Source organism: Colletotrichum acutatum (assembly GCF_030867785.1).
Source record: "Colletotrichum acutatum strain CBS 112980 chromosome Unknown BDZ83scaffold_11, whole genome shotgun sequence".
NCBI classification, from domain to species: Eukaryota; Fungi; Ascomycota; class Sordariomycetes; order Glomerellales; family Glomerellaceae; genus Colletotrichum; species Colletotrichum acutatum.
The window spans coordinates 189973-203948 of NW_026849005.1; the positions used below are offsets into that span (position 1 = coordinate 189973).

At 54.5% G+C, this 13976-nt stretch overlaps 4 protein-coding genes across 4 annotated transcripts; 3 read left to right on the forward strand and 1 right to left on the reverse strand.

Annotated features, from left to right (window-relative positions):
* Positions 1 to 99: 99 nt before the first annotated feature.
* Positions 100 to 1714, forward strand: BDZ83DRAFT_605180 (mitochondrial ribosomal protein MRP51). The gene has a single exon (XM_060507323.1). The coding sequence runs from the start codon at positions 155 to 157 to the stop codon at positions 1526 to 1528; it is 1374 nt and encodes a 457-aa protein (XP_060369517.1). The 5' UTR covers positions 100 to 154; the 3' UTR covers positions 1529 to 1714.
* Positions 1715 to 2245: 531 nt separating this feature from the next.
* Positions 2246 to 2902, forward strand: BDZ83DRAFT_568257 (40S ribosomal protein S17; the record flags this gene model as incomplete). The annotated part of the gene is made up of 3 exons (XM_060504046.1): positions 2246 to 2392; positions 2530 to 2730; positions 2807 to 2902. 3 exons carry the CDS (start codon positions 2246 to 2248, stop codon positions 2900 to 2902), a joined length of 444 nt encoding a protein of 147 aa, XP_060369518.1.
* A 453-nt stretch (positions 2903 to 3355) lies between these two features.
* On the reverse strand, positions 3356 to 4255 carry BDZ83DRAFT_716290 (Rtr1/RPAP2 family protein; the record flags this gene model as incomplete). Its single annotated transcript, XM_060511838.1, has 1 exon — positions 3356 to 4255. One exon carries the CDS (start codon positions 4253 to 4255, stop codon positions 3356 to 3358), a length of 900 nt encoding a protein of 299 aa, XP_060369519.1.
* A 1836-nt stretch (positions 4256 to 6091) lies between these two features.
* BDZ83DRAFT_605185 (uncharacterized protein) lies at positions 6092 to 10337 on the forward strand. Its single transcript, XM_060507324.1, has 3 exons — positions 6092 to 8223; positions 8274 to 8348; positions 8405 to 10337. The coding sequence occupies exons 1-3, from the start codon at positions 6549 to 6551 to the stop codon at positions 10069 to 10071; spliced, it is 3417 nt and encodes a 1138-aa protein (XP_060369520.1). The 5' UTR covers positions 6092 to 6548; the 3' UTR covers positions 10072 to 10337.
* Positions 10338 to 13976: the final 3639 nt, after the last annotated feature.

Here is a 13976-nt window from a genome sequence, read left to right on the forward strand (position 1 = left end):
AGAAACGACAGGGGTAGCTCTCATCCAATCAAGTACGCCGGCTTCTTCCGTACTCCAATTGAAATTTCTCACGCAACGGTGCACGCTCGTCACCCATCCCGCGATACATACGACTGACGACGACCAAGCTCAGTAGAGAGCTTCGACAGCCGCCATGTCTGCCCGAATGTCGCCCGGAGGGGCGCTTCTGAGATCATCTCGGATGTTCTCTGTGCCCAAGCCGCTCCCTCAACCTGGAGGTCAAGCAGCTGCCATCGCTCGATACGCATCTCCGACGGCGACCGCGCCTTATCCTACGCACCAATCCATCACCACTACCGAATCCTCGAGGGCCCTTGGTGACTGGGGCTTCAAGCGCTCCCTGCCTCTTCGATCCACGACCAAGTCATCGACCCCCGTTGTCCGCATCAAGGACATTGACTGCTTCGAAAACGTCACCGATTACACCTCCGCCGCAGACCACACCTTGTCTCTTCAGAAGTTCCACGAGCTCAACCTGCCCGTCACACTACCTGGCACCAACCGGTCGCGTCTCGGTGGTATCCACATTGGAGCGAAATCTGTATTTGAAGACGATGGCGACTTCACCACTGTCAAGCGTAACGGCAAAAACGAGGAGAAGAGGTGGAAGTTCCAGGGCCCCTGGCTGGCTGGCCTCACCGAGGGCGAATTCAACGCATACCTGCGCAAGGCCGTCCGCAACAAGCGAGCGTCATTCCGCAACTTCCTGCGGAAGCGTATCGCTTCCGATGAAACGAGCAAGCAGCGTCAGAAATCCCTGGAGGCTGGAGAGACTGCTCCCGCAGCTCTTCGTGCTGGCGACGTAACGGAAGAGCAACTCACAGAGTACATTCGCAAGTTGCGCAACGACCGTATCACCTTGTACTCACTTGTCGGCGAATTCTTGGACCTTGCTCCCCTGAACCCGCCCAGCTCCTTGACCGACTTCAGCAAGTCGACGGAGAAGACCAAGCGCCCTAGCTTGTACGCTGAGCATGGCCCGCCCGCTTCTCATCCCTCTGGTGGTATCTCATACCTCCGCACATCCAACTTCGCCGAGAACCACCCAGTATACGGCCCCCAGGCGCAACATACCCCCGTCCTGGCTCGCATCGTTGCCCCGAGATCAGGAGCCAACAGCGCCAAGCTGGGTGTCGGCGGTTTCATCACCGATGTTCCCCAGGGCGATACGGCTTTCAACCACAGAGCTTTCGTTGGACGCAACAACAAGGTGGCTGGTGTTGTCACTTTCGACCCCGATATCAAAGGAGGCGCCAAGGCCTACGTTTCGCCTACCTCGGCTCGCATAGACTCAGACGGTTGTGTCCAAATCACCGTTGGCGAGGCCAATGAAGAGGCCCAGCTCATTCTGAAGGAGTTGGTTGGAAAGGCCAAGATCTACAACGACAAGACCGAGGTAGAAGCACCCGCACCCGCCCGCAGATTCATCCGAAATGTGCACACCAACAACCAAAGACCTGGAACCAGCGCGGTGGGTAGCTCCAAGAGCTACGGTCTTGACTCTTGAGGGTGGTGAAGATAGCGTTGGAAGCGCGTCTAGTCATAAGACTAGGCGCGAATGAGTCTCGGACAGTAGAGCATGGAGTTGTGTCACACTATGGAGAAACCATCTTTGTATGGCGTTCGCATTTGTGCCGAGTGTACTATGTATGGCATTGTAAAATAAGAAGAATACAACGCAAATTTCGACACTTTCTTGACTGTCTATGATCGTTAAGGAACAATCGTACTACTAAACTAGCCAAGGTAAGGTACTTCAGCTTGGTGCAATACCTAGTTGTAGCTGGCCGTCGGTGGGAATAAAGCCCAGGAAATGTCTTTGACTACTTAGCTACGCTGTCTCAAGATGCTGTCTCGAGAGCGGGAAACGGCGCGACTCTTTCGGTTCAACGCAATTGTGCGCCTTTGGGACGTCTTAGGAGTGAAGTGCTACATATATCGGCTCCGTACCAAGGGGCAACCCCGATCGGGTCCGAGTGGGGTGTTGATTTCTGTCCCGTCCCAACCACCCCAGGGTCACGTGTGCTTACATACTCATGCCCCATGGCCTGTGCACTGAAATTCCCTTGCCCCACACCACGGCCCTAAATTTCGTGTAAAGATATCAAAATTGCATCTGCCCGATGAAACTTATCGTGAACATCTCAACCGACCAGCCTCACTAACCGACCAACTCCCTCCACCCAGCCAAATAACCCCCCTCCGTTGAGTCAGTACCGCCAAAATGGGTCGCGTTCGCACCAAGACCGTCAAGAAGTCCGCCAAGGTCATCATTGAGCGGTACTACCCCAGACTCACCCTGGACTTCGAGACCAACAAGCGCATCTGCGATGAGATCGCCATCATTGCCTCCAAGCGCCTCCGCAACAAGGTCAGCAAACTAAATCCACCCAGACGCAACATACGAGTTGGACGAACGAGCGGCTCCTTGAGACCGCTTCCAAACATCGATGTTGGGAATACGGAAAGGTTGAGAGGGCAAAATTGCTGACTGGAGTGAAATTACAGATTGCTGGCTACACCACCCACTTGATGAAGCGTATCCAGCGTGGTCCCGTCCGCGGTATCTCCTTCAAGCTTCAGGAGGAGGAGCGTGAGCGCAAGGATCAATTCGTCCCCGAGGTCTCCGCCCTCGACTTCACCCAGAACACTGAGAGCGGCCAGCTCGAGGTCGACGTCGAGACCAAGGACCTTCTCAAGCACCTCGGCGTACGTTTCACCCACACCTCTTTCACACCACACTGTGGAACGAAGAACTATAATACTGACTGGTGTGCTTCTGCAGTTCGACGCTATCCCCGTCAACGTCACTCCCGTCGGCCAGACCCAGGTCCAGGAGCGCGGTGGCCGCTTCGGTGGCCGCCCCCCTCGCCGCGACTAAATTTCAGTCGTGGTCGATTGTGGATAAGGAAAATTGGGTGGTTTTTAACGGACTTTTACGGCAAACGGCATATGATGATACACATTGCTACAGGCGTCTTACGGACGGTAGTGAGTTCACACTAGGAACTTCCACAAAGAAAAGTTCTGTTTTCCCACACAAGGTGTCGCCGATTCTCTAGGGTAATTCCGGAGATGACGCTTGACTGCCAAGCTTCTATCCCTCTTTTGCGTAATGTGATGCTGCCCCTCTGACCTTATGGCTCAACTGAGCCTCGCGTTGAATTGCAGCTAAAGCGCTGCCACGCTTGCTGTGCACAAGTGATGTTATATTTGAATCGGTATGTCTTTGGGTATCAAATCTATCTATACAGAGCAACCGATCATTGCGAAACTTCAACGGGCTCCCCCACGCTCCAATTACCACTGGTATCCTACTACCGGTGGGACTACATCATGACATTTCTTGGTCACGTTGTGCCTCGAATTGGGAAGCCTCAGCAATGGCCTGCGCCTTACCAGCTCCCGGTCTGTATCCCTCAACAAATAAATGGGAGTTGTCTGGATCTCCAAACACCCCATGCTCTGTTGGTGGCTTGACCTCCCTCTCCCTGATGGCAAGAGTGAAAGTATTACCAGGCTGTCCCGTCTCCCGCGTCTCTCCTCTCTCCAAGGCCAATGTGGCAGACTCGTCGGCCGCCCTCCTGCCCTCCTCCAGTTTCAAACTTGCGAGGTCGCGCGAAGCCAGTGTTGCAGGGTCCTCCTGCCTCGCCTTCTCCTCTCCATACAGCTCGATCTCAATGTCCGGCAACCCCGCCCGCTCCCACGCAGCCGACTCGTTAAGCTGCACCTTGATATACATCGCCCTGCGCTGGCAGTCCTTGGAGCACCACTTCTCCGATTCCTTGCGGTTGACGATATCAAAGTCGGCTTTGCCAAAGTTGACGAGCCTCCACTCGCCGCCCTTGGAAGCCATCGGCTTCGGTTGCGCGCAGAGGGTGTATCCGCACAAGCCGTTGACGTTGCGCTCCTCGATGAGATCGTCGTAGTCGGAGGGCTGGAAGAGGCGGATGCCGGCCTTGAAGTCGGCGACGTCGCGCGGGGAGGGGTTGGCGGCGGAGAAGGTTCTGCTGCCGCGCTCGGTGGGGTACTCGGAGAGCTCGGTCAGGCTCTCGAGGATCTGGAGCTCGAGGTCCTTGCGCTGCTGGATGATGCGGGCGTGCTGGAGGGCGATTTCGCGGGGGTCTTGTTTTCGGGGGTTGAGGACGGCGTTGGCGGCGCCGCTGCCGGAGGCGGTGGCTCCGGCTGCTGCCTTTTTGAGGATGCCCTTCAGTGGCCGGGTATCGGTAGCCATGGTGGATGTTGCTGTGTACGTGAGATGGTTTGTGGGAGGGGTTCGTCTAGCTGGTGTGCGGCGCGTCGTCTTATGTCAACGGTGGGAGCTTGTAGCTCGGCGATGGAAGGTGAAAGAGCCTTTGAAAAATAACTATACGTTGCGCGGAGGGGAAATGTTGTCGTGGCTACGCGTGTGAGACAGACTGGAATTAAGATACGATGTGTGGTAGTGAGTGTAGATTGAAGACGTGAACAAGTGAAAATTGTTAAGCAATTGGAGAATGTTCGATCCCGCAAGTGTTGCTGTCGGGAATAGACACCCCACACTTCGCACCAAGAGCACTCCCAATCGAGAATTCTGTGTTAGGCATGGAAGCACGCAAGCTGAAGCAAAGCACCAGCGCCGGGGTACGTACTTCCTGGCACCACCCAGCTGCCGCCACAATCGAGGGGGAACAGTCAACAGCCGCCAAGACCTTTACACTCAGGCACATTGGTGTGACGGGTTGACCAGGCGCTTTGCTGGCGAGAGTGTGGCTCGGGGTGCTCGGGTGGCTTGAGCGGCCGTAACTCCGTCCCTCCGCTTTCAAGTTCCCCCCTCCATTGCCATCTGCTCCCCCATGTCCGCGGCCCTCTTGACCCCTCGACTGGACTTCTCGGGAGGATTTCGATTGGCTAAAGCGGCTGAAGAAACGTAGCGCATCTTCCGTCCGCTCTCACACCTCCAACACTGGACTGGACTGGACTTGGTTTGACTGTTTGGCCTCGTGTTGACCACCTGGCTTGCCCTGCGCCACGATCGAGTGACCTGCTCAAGCTCCTTCAGGTCATCTCGTAATGCACTAATATTGTTCCATTGCACCACGTCGTGGGACTGTTGACTGTCCAATGCCTGGGACTGGCTTTGCTGGCTTACCTCACACTGCAGTTGCCATGAAGGTTAGGTGCCTAACCTAGCTGTTCCTTTACATTGATCTGCTTCTCTACGGAACCCTCTCTAGCCAACCACAAGTTGCGTGAGGCACCAGCTGGCCGAGCCACATGCGCTTGATCTATGTTGGTCCTGCCGTTGTTCCCGTTCGCTGCTGTTGAGTATCGATATTGCTAAGGCATTCCGACCTCCACAAGGGCATAGCCTGGGGTGTAGCGTTGTGAAGTGTTGCAGCTAACGGTGATGGACTCCCAACTCTTATAGAATTCTACGAGGAGTCCGACCGAAGCGCAGAATGCAGACGCAGGCGACAAATGACATGCGATAGACTTCTCTGCCCGTTCTTTGGATGACCGTTATGGTGAACCCCTGCCCTTGGCACCCCATCGCATCGCCTGCTATTTAATGTTGAATATCAATCCGTGAAGCAAAGACAGTCCAATTCACCAGCGACGAAATAGACCAGAACACAGTGGCCATCCACGTAGAGAAGGAAATGAATACCAAACATGATATCTATAAAGTGTACCCAAATCCAGGGTTGCAGTGTGTCTAGGCAGACGCATCCTACCCGAAGAGCCCATCTCACCCGCATAGCGCATTGCGGCTCCAGAGTACCCAATATGCACCACATCCAAACCCCAAAACTTAGCTCACCTTAGGTACGACACACCAAGGTAAGGATGGACAAAGACACATCTGGACAGGAAAAGGGAATGCATTTGTCAACGGGGTGTCTGGGGCTGCATACATGACTCTTGTGTTTGCATAGTGCAGACTTCCCAGGCAGGGCCCCCAATTGCCCCGACACATTGAACTAAGAGAGTTACAAGTTCATGCGCTGACGTCGACACGCCAGCTTGGAGATCCCTCCACCCCCGTCCGTCCCTTCCTCACAGCCTCCTTCTCCGACCGCCCACCCCCCCCTTCCTCCCCAAGTCCCCCCTCGCTGAGTTTGAGAAATCGCCAGCGCAGTCGCAACGCAACCCGCTCAACCACACCACCGTCATCATCCACCTTTGTCATTTGTTTTTCCACCCTCACGGGCTCTTACTTCGCACATCGCAGTTCGTTGTTGATGTTGCTTCCGCTCCGAATCTGACCTTTCTTGTCTTCTGGTCGTAGCTACTATTACTGCGTACCTTACTGCTGCTACTGCCGCTGCAACCAACAGCCCACGCAAGGTCCAAGCTGCTGACGACGTTCCGATTCCGTTGCCCCACACCTTAGAGCTCCAGCGTCGCTCGCTCTGACCTGCGGCACCCAACTCCTCTTTCGACCGTCCAGGTGTTCGCATCCCACAAACACACCGACAACAAGCCAAACCGACGACAACGACGATATCGACGAAGACGACGGACTATCCCGACCACTGCCGGCCATGTCGACCGCCCCTTTCAGGGTCAAGGCCCTGTTCGAATACTCCTCGCCCCACGAGGATGACCTCCAGTTCCCCGCTGGCGTCATCATCACCGTGACCGACGAGGAGGATGCTGACTGGTATACTGGCGAGTATGTGGACGACTCTGGCGCCAAGCACGAGGGAATCTTTCCTCGCAATTTCGTCGAGAAGTTCGAACCCCAGGCTCCGCCTCGTCCAACAAGAACCCGAACCAAGAAAGAGGCCGAGGTCACGTCCCCCATCTCGGAGGCGCCCGCCCCAGTTCCTCAATCCGAGCCTCAACCCACCCAAGCAGCTCACGCCGAGGTCGAGAAACCTGCGCCGCCCCCTGCCGCTGCCGTGCCTGCCTCGCCCGAAGCACCCGCAGCTCCCGAGCCCGAGCCTGTAAAGGCACCTGAGCCAATCCCCGAACCGACCCCGGTTGCTCCGGCTCCCAGAACTGAGTCCCCCGCCGCTACGTCGCCTCCCACCGCCAAGGCAGCGCCTGCTTCATCCAAGCCCGGCCCGCCGCCCAAGCCATCCAGCAATGCCTTCAAGGATCGCATTGCTGCATTCAACAAAGCCTCGGCCGCTCCTATTACGCCCTTTAAGCCGAGCGGGCTGGCCCAAGGTTCCTATCACATCAAGAAGCCGTTTGTGGCTCCTCCTCCTAGCCGCAATGCATATGTCCCCCCGCCTACGCAGGCACCGGTTGCAAAGGTCTACCGAAGAGACGAGGACCCGGAAATTCTGGAAAGAGAGGCAGAGGCCCAGGAGAACGCTGAGAAGGCCGGCATGGCTCCTGGTCCTTCTGGTGAAGAGGGCGAGGATGCGCCAAAGCCGACCACCTTGAAGGAGCGCATTGCTCTCCTTCAGAGACAACAGCAGGAACAAGCACAGCGTAACGCTGAGGCCGCTGCCAAGAAGAAGGCTGCACGACCACCACCTAAGAAGCGCACCGACAGCCAGGAGGCTTCTGAGGATGCCGGCACTGCTCCTACCCCTGCACCCGAGGGCGATACGGAGGAGGTGGCAGGCCGGAGCTCGATAGATTCAGCTCGTGTGCCGCCCGCGCCCCGGCGTAAGCCTTCCAAGGGCCCCGCTGCCGAGAGCTATCATGACGGCAATGAAGCGGACATGTCTGGGGCTGGCGACACCACCGAAGGTCCTGAGGATCTCACCGAACGCGACGATAGTGATGCGGCTCCACGGCCTGTCCCGCGGCCCCAAGTAGCTTCTCCTGTCGAAGCAAGACAAGAGGAGGATGCAGCTGATGAGCAGGGCGGGGATGAGGAAGAAGAGGAGGATGATGTTGACCCTGAGGTTCGCAGGAAGGAGGAGCTCAGAGCCAGGATGGCGAAAATGAGCGGCGGCATGGGAATGCACGGCATGTTTGGAATTCCAATGGCTGCTCCAGCTATTCCCAAGAAGAAGAAGACAATCGAGAAGCCAGTGGAGGCATCGCCGACGGAGGAGCACGAAGAGGAGACATCACCTACAAGCCGTGTCGCTGTACCGGGCATGATGGCATTGCCAGGGCTGAGCGCACCCAAACGTCAAGAAGAGGCTACTGAGCCTGAGCCGCCAACATCCCCTAGAGCGCCACCTCCGCCTCCACGAACGATTGAAGTCGACGATGACAGAGACAAGCCAATTACGAGCCCACCTCCCAGTCGTGAGTCAAAGACGGTTGTGATCTTAGTTACCTTTGCTAATTTGCGAAAGTCCCTGCCCGTGAGGCCGCAGGAGCTCCTCCTGTTCCAGGATCCCGGCCCGCGGCGCCGCCCGTTCCCAGCGATTGTAAGTTCTTGAACCTGTGTAAGTTTGCTTCAAGACAATGGCTCATCGTGCTCCAGCTCGGCCCCCTACTTCCGGGCTCAAATCCCCCAGTGACGGCTCAGTGTCCGACGATGAGCTATCAGGAGGTGTCCTAGACACTCCCAAGGCCGAAGAAGCGCGAGCACCCCCGCCACTGCCGCCAGTTGCGACCGCCGCACGCTCGCCACCTCCCATTCCCGGCTCCGAGTTCTCACCAACATCTCCCACCAGCTCCTCGGGCAAGCGGATGAGCAGAATTCCGCCTCCTATCCCAGGAGCTGCTCCTCCTATCCCTACAGCACAATCGCGGCCGCCTCCTCCACCACCTCCAGGCGGTAGTCTGAGCCGTCAGTCGACACAGGATATGCACGTCGCATCACCCATATCACCACCGATCAGACCTCCTCAACAGGGCGACGATGAGGACGAGGCTACAGAGTATGAGGGAGATTACGATACTGATATTGCGTCGTCGGTTCCCCACAAAGACGCACTCAAGTCTCACGCCAGGGATTCGAGTCTCGACGACAACACGCCAGTCAGATCACCCACATCCCCAGCCCTACCACCGACCATGCCGCCACCTATCCCAACCGGCCCGCCGCCTAGAGCTGCGCCGCCACCGGTGCCGACGGCTGATAAGCGCCGCTCTGTGGATGTACCGCGAACAGCTCCTCCTCCCCCTCCGCCAGCAAGGGACGATGACGAGTACGACCCCTATAACTACTCCACCCCAAAGCTACCGTACTCTCAGCGAACCCCGAAGATTGAAGAGGAGGGATACTTCCAGGATGATGCTCCGCCATTGCCATCGCCATCTCACGCGAGAGCCCCGCCTCCCGCCCCTCCCGCTGGCCGGTCTCGCCAGTCACTGGATGTGTCGCGAGCCTCCATGTCTCAGCGACGTTCTATGGATGCGCACAGACCTTCCATGTCCACAGAATCAGGCTTCATCGCTAACAACGTTGATTTGGCCAAGCAAAGTGGTTGGTGGCGTCAGGACAAGACGGTGCCTCCCGTTTTCCAGGGTAGAAAGGACTTGTACTATGAAACGGACGACTTGACATCAGGCTCGATTGTCACACGCACCATTTATGTGCTCTTCCAAGATTACTCGCAGACGATCATCACCGTTGAGTACGACCAGAACAACGCTGCCGATGTTCAGCTGGATCAACGACATGATCCGCCTCCGAGAGCCTTGCGACAGGATGAGCTCGAGCAATCGTACGAACGGTTTGGACGACCAATCTCTGAAGCGGTTGTCTCCAAGAAGGAAACGATTGTTGGCGACGGAACGCCGCAAGGCCTTATCCACGAACTCTTGAAGCCTTTCAATGATGCTCTGGCGCCAATTGGAACCAGAGCTTATGGCGCGCTCGTCTACTCCAACATGGCCAATGCCTCAACACAACAAAATGACCAGATCCGGCCTGGCGATATCATTTCCATTCGGAACGCTCGGTTCCAGGGCAAGCACGGTCCCATGCATGCCAAGTACTCGATGGAGGTCGGCAAGCCCGACCACGTGGCGGTTGTATCGGAATGGGATGGCACGAAAAAGAAGGTTCGCGCCTGGGAGCAGGGCCGCGAAAGCAAGAAGAATAAGGTTGAAAGCTTCAAGCTGGACGACCTGCGTAGTGGTGAGGTTAAAATCTGGCGGGTGATGCCCCGGAGCTGGGTGGGATGGAACAGCCCGTCTTAGGAGACCAGCTGGGAGCCCCCACGGCAGCCGATGCTGCGAAGACAGACGACGGTCGGCTCGTCGAAGAGGGACTACTCACCTCTACGACGAAGACACCGACTGGGAGTCCACGGTTACGACGGATCGGTCTGATGCATCTATTGCGCGTTCAAGGAGAGGATGGGAGATAGACTGGGATCTTTCTTCATCTCGCTCATCCTCGTGTTATTCATTCGCTATACGCCCCCCGCAGCATAGTTTGCTTTAGGAACCTAGTAGCAACGCATTGATTCTATTTTGTCAAATATCTGTAGTTTGAATGATGCCGCTGTGATTGTGCTCTTCGACCTGGACATGTGAGGATCAGGACGTGTGGCTTCTGCTCGTTAGGCGTGTGCTTCACATTGCTTCACTCAACTCAGTGCCTGTTGACAGCCTTCTTTTCTGTTCTCGATTAGTTCCAAGGAGCTGGTGCGGATGTGTGAATGACCCGTCATTCGTAATGTTCCTCTAAAGCTGAGTTCTTTGGTGAGCAATGAGATATGACAATTTTCTTCCTTTGAGAATCATCAAGTTCTGTAAGTGAAGTTGATCCTTCTTCTCCATGTCAGCACGGGCAGAAGGGGATTACCATATCATTTGAACAGGAACAAAGGAGAGGTTTTGACACTCAGGCTGGATCTCGAGTTGAAGCGGGCATTCCTGGACCTGCCTAGTGATACCACGTACTTATAGCACCAAGGTGAAAAAAATATAAAGAAGGAGAAGAGCGGAAAATATCAGAGAAAGCCCGAGTGTCCCCTTCCGACTTTCCCCCGGAAAGCTTCAAACCCCCTTACTGACGTATTGGGATTAGAAGACTAAAGCACAGAGTCTATTATCCCTTCCCATTTGTCTTTAAAGTTCTCTTAACGCCATCCTCATAATCATATTTGTTTTCTGGTAGAAGTAAGAGAGTTATGAATGAAGAACACCAAGTACCCACCCTTACGTTCAGTCCAGCTCTTCAAGGCTTCCAAAGGCCATCCGGTCCAAGGACTGGCTATAAGAATGTTTACGAGGCCCCGTATTTAGGTAGCTAGTCCATGTGGAACAGTTTGCATTCCCGACTTGAAATTGTGGTCGGAATTTCCAAGCTGACGCCGTATATAGAGTGGCCCTCCGGCACGCCCCCCTTAGGCACCTAAGGTGATCCAGAGAACCAAGCACTCCTTGCTACGATTTGCCCTACGATACTAGGAACTTCTACAGCGTCTCGTATTCGTTCCAAAATACGTATATGAGTGAAAAAGATGAACACTCCCAAATAAAGTTAAAAGGATTTAACTCAATATTTTTATTCATACCGTTTCCTTAGTCTTTTTCATAATAGTAATCCTATCCTCTCCTCTCTTCCTTTCATCGGCTAATCTCAATACTATAGTGACAAATTTATGTAGCTAGTGGAATGTGGCAAATTTCTATATAAAAGCGGAGGCTCGTAGCAAAGTAAACATTGTTATGAGCTAGATTCTCTAGTGCAAAGGCAAAAGTGCTTGTAGTCTTTAGCAGCTTGTCTATATGTATGCCACAACCCAAGCAGAGCCCGAGACCAAGCCACATGGTCACTATCATCGCAAGGGCGAGGTGGTTTCTCACTTTGAATAAGCCTAACCATGTTCTTGGAAACTTCCGCCTGGTCTTCGTACCTCATCACAAACACGGTCGAGCATAGGTGCCGTGTGAGCAAAGAACAAGGTCTCCACCATATACACTTGTCCAAGGGAGTTCACACAATAGGCGTGTCCCGTCAGTCTTCCAGTTCCGATTCGCACCATTTTTTGCTTCACAGGATATTGGGGTGAAGTATGCACCTACCATGGCGCGCTCACATGGCTCTTGTGGCGAGCTCCTGGCATGTTGTTGTGAAGAAAGGAGGACCGGATGTGGAAGCGTACGTCGCTTTATATACCTTGAAAGTTTGTAGAGCATGCAGTAGTGGGTTGAGGGTTGAGGCATCCACGAAGCGAGCGAGGGGATCAACTTCAAAGAAGCTCGCTCGCTCGAATCGTTGTTGTGAAGAGCACTCGACATGAGAACGGCGCCGCCGTCGTATCCCTACAATTCATCTGTACGTCTCGAATACAAAGTTCACACTTGGATATCTTGTTACAAACATTCCCCTCAACCTAGCTTAATTTGCAATGTTCTCAAAATGCGGCGTGTAACAGCCCATACGGGGTTGACCTAGGCTGAGGTTATCAGAGGAAATGCTCAAGACGAGGAATGTAGCCATCCTCTACAACTTGGGCATGCGCAAAGAAACCACCGTTTGTCATATAACACCGGTCAGAATGAAAGCGAGGTTTGATACCTTTCTTGAGGTGTCATGCGTGAGATTTCAACCAAATTACTCCAGACTGCCTAAAGAGTCCATCAAGATCAAATAGTACAGGCCACAAAGAAGAGCCCATTAGATAGGATAGCATTTGTACAGAGATGCGCTATTGAGAAAGGAGCAAAAGTATAAATGAGATCTTTATTATATACCCAGTATCGCGAATACCTTGTTCTATTCCCTAGACCAGCTAACATTGACAATGAATTCAGTAAACCCATAAGAGAGCTCTGTCTGACGATTATATGGCCACTCTAACTATCCACGAAATACTTCGACACCGGAGTAGAAATACAGGGAGTAAGGCTAGGAAGCAGCCTCTGACACCTTGTCATCAACCGAAAACCAAATCAAGACCAGAACAAAGCCACCTTACCGTCCCTCAATAAACACAACAAACATTCACAAGACTTGAAGCCTAACATGCCCATCTCACCATCACCACTAGCCCACAGAAGAAGGCGCATCTTCATCAACCATCAACCACCTCCTCAAAATCACAAGGCCTACCTCTACCATCAGACTCAAAAAGCCACCAGAAAAAAAGGGATGCTGAAGGCACTCTCCCTCCTTCCCAGGGTACTGGAGCCCCCAGAACCAATCACCAAACACCAAACACCATGCCTAGACTAAGAGTCTCCTAGAGTGGTGAGATGGTGGCCTGTCAAACACGTCCACTTGCGCGACCTCTCCCCCCCCTCCTACTACCTAGCCTTTCATCCAGACCAACTCCCTTCCCCCCTCCCCCACCATCATCCCATTCTGCCCCCAATCCTCATCCCGCACTAAAGCAAACACCCAATGACAGCGGCAGCGCATCTCGCCCGTCTCTCCAACCGGCTGGACATGCGGGATTTCCGCTAACTCGTCGTTGGGCTTTTCTACTACGTAGCATAGCAAGGGAAAACTTTGCAAAAAGAGGGAGGGCTCGGCTAGGTCCGGTTCGGCTCTAGACTTGGTCAACAAAAGCCGGAGCTTTTTCTTCGCAGAGAGGGTTGGCGGATGGGATGATGTGCTGATGATGGCAAATGAATTCTCTCATCTTGGATGATTGGCTTATGCAGGACGAATGAAAAAGTTTTCCCCCTCGTCCGTCCAAGTCCGGAGTAGGAGACGTTGACGGATGCTGGCAGATATGTTTGGCGAGAAGGCTCGTTCTCTTCAACGGCAAATCTTGTCTCCCCCATTGCTGGGTTCAGCGTCAAATCACGCTCCGCTCCAGCTACTCTCCATCATGCCATTCTGAGTAGAGACGCAATCGTAAGTAAAGCTTGACAGACGGAAACACCCTTCGCAACTTCTAGTTCCCGAAAAAAGGTCCACCTACCCCGGACCCGATCATCGCCCCAGAACAAGACACATGCAGCCTCGATATGGTGTGATGCACCGTCTGCCCAGGCAATGCTCCGTTGCCGGCGGCTCTGGCCTAGCATGCCACTGCACTGGGATGACGATCGGCAGCTTCCATAGGCCGAAGGTGTCAAGAGAGACACGCCGCCGGCCGGCCGCTGTGGTGTCAAAGCCTCCTCCACTGCCGGTAACGGGGTCG

Coding starts and splice junctions, on each gene's coding strand:
- BDZ83DRAFT_605185 (XM_060507324.1), top strand. CDS start 6,549: ATGTCGACCGCCCCTTTCAGGGTCAAGGCCCTGTTCGAATACTCCTCG. Junction 8,224..8,273: donor TACGAGCCCACCTCCCAGTC/GTGAGTCAAAGA, acceptor AATTTGCGAAAG/TCCCTGCCCGTGAGGCCGCA. Junction 8,349..8,404: donor GCCGCCCGTTCCCAGCGATT/GTAAGTTCTTGA, acceptor ATCGTGCTCCAG/CTCGGCCCCCTACTTCCGGG.
- BDZ83DRAFT_605180 (XM_060507323.1), top strand. CDS start 155: ATGTCTGCCCGAATGTCGCCCGGAGGGGCGCTTCTGAGATCATCTCGG.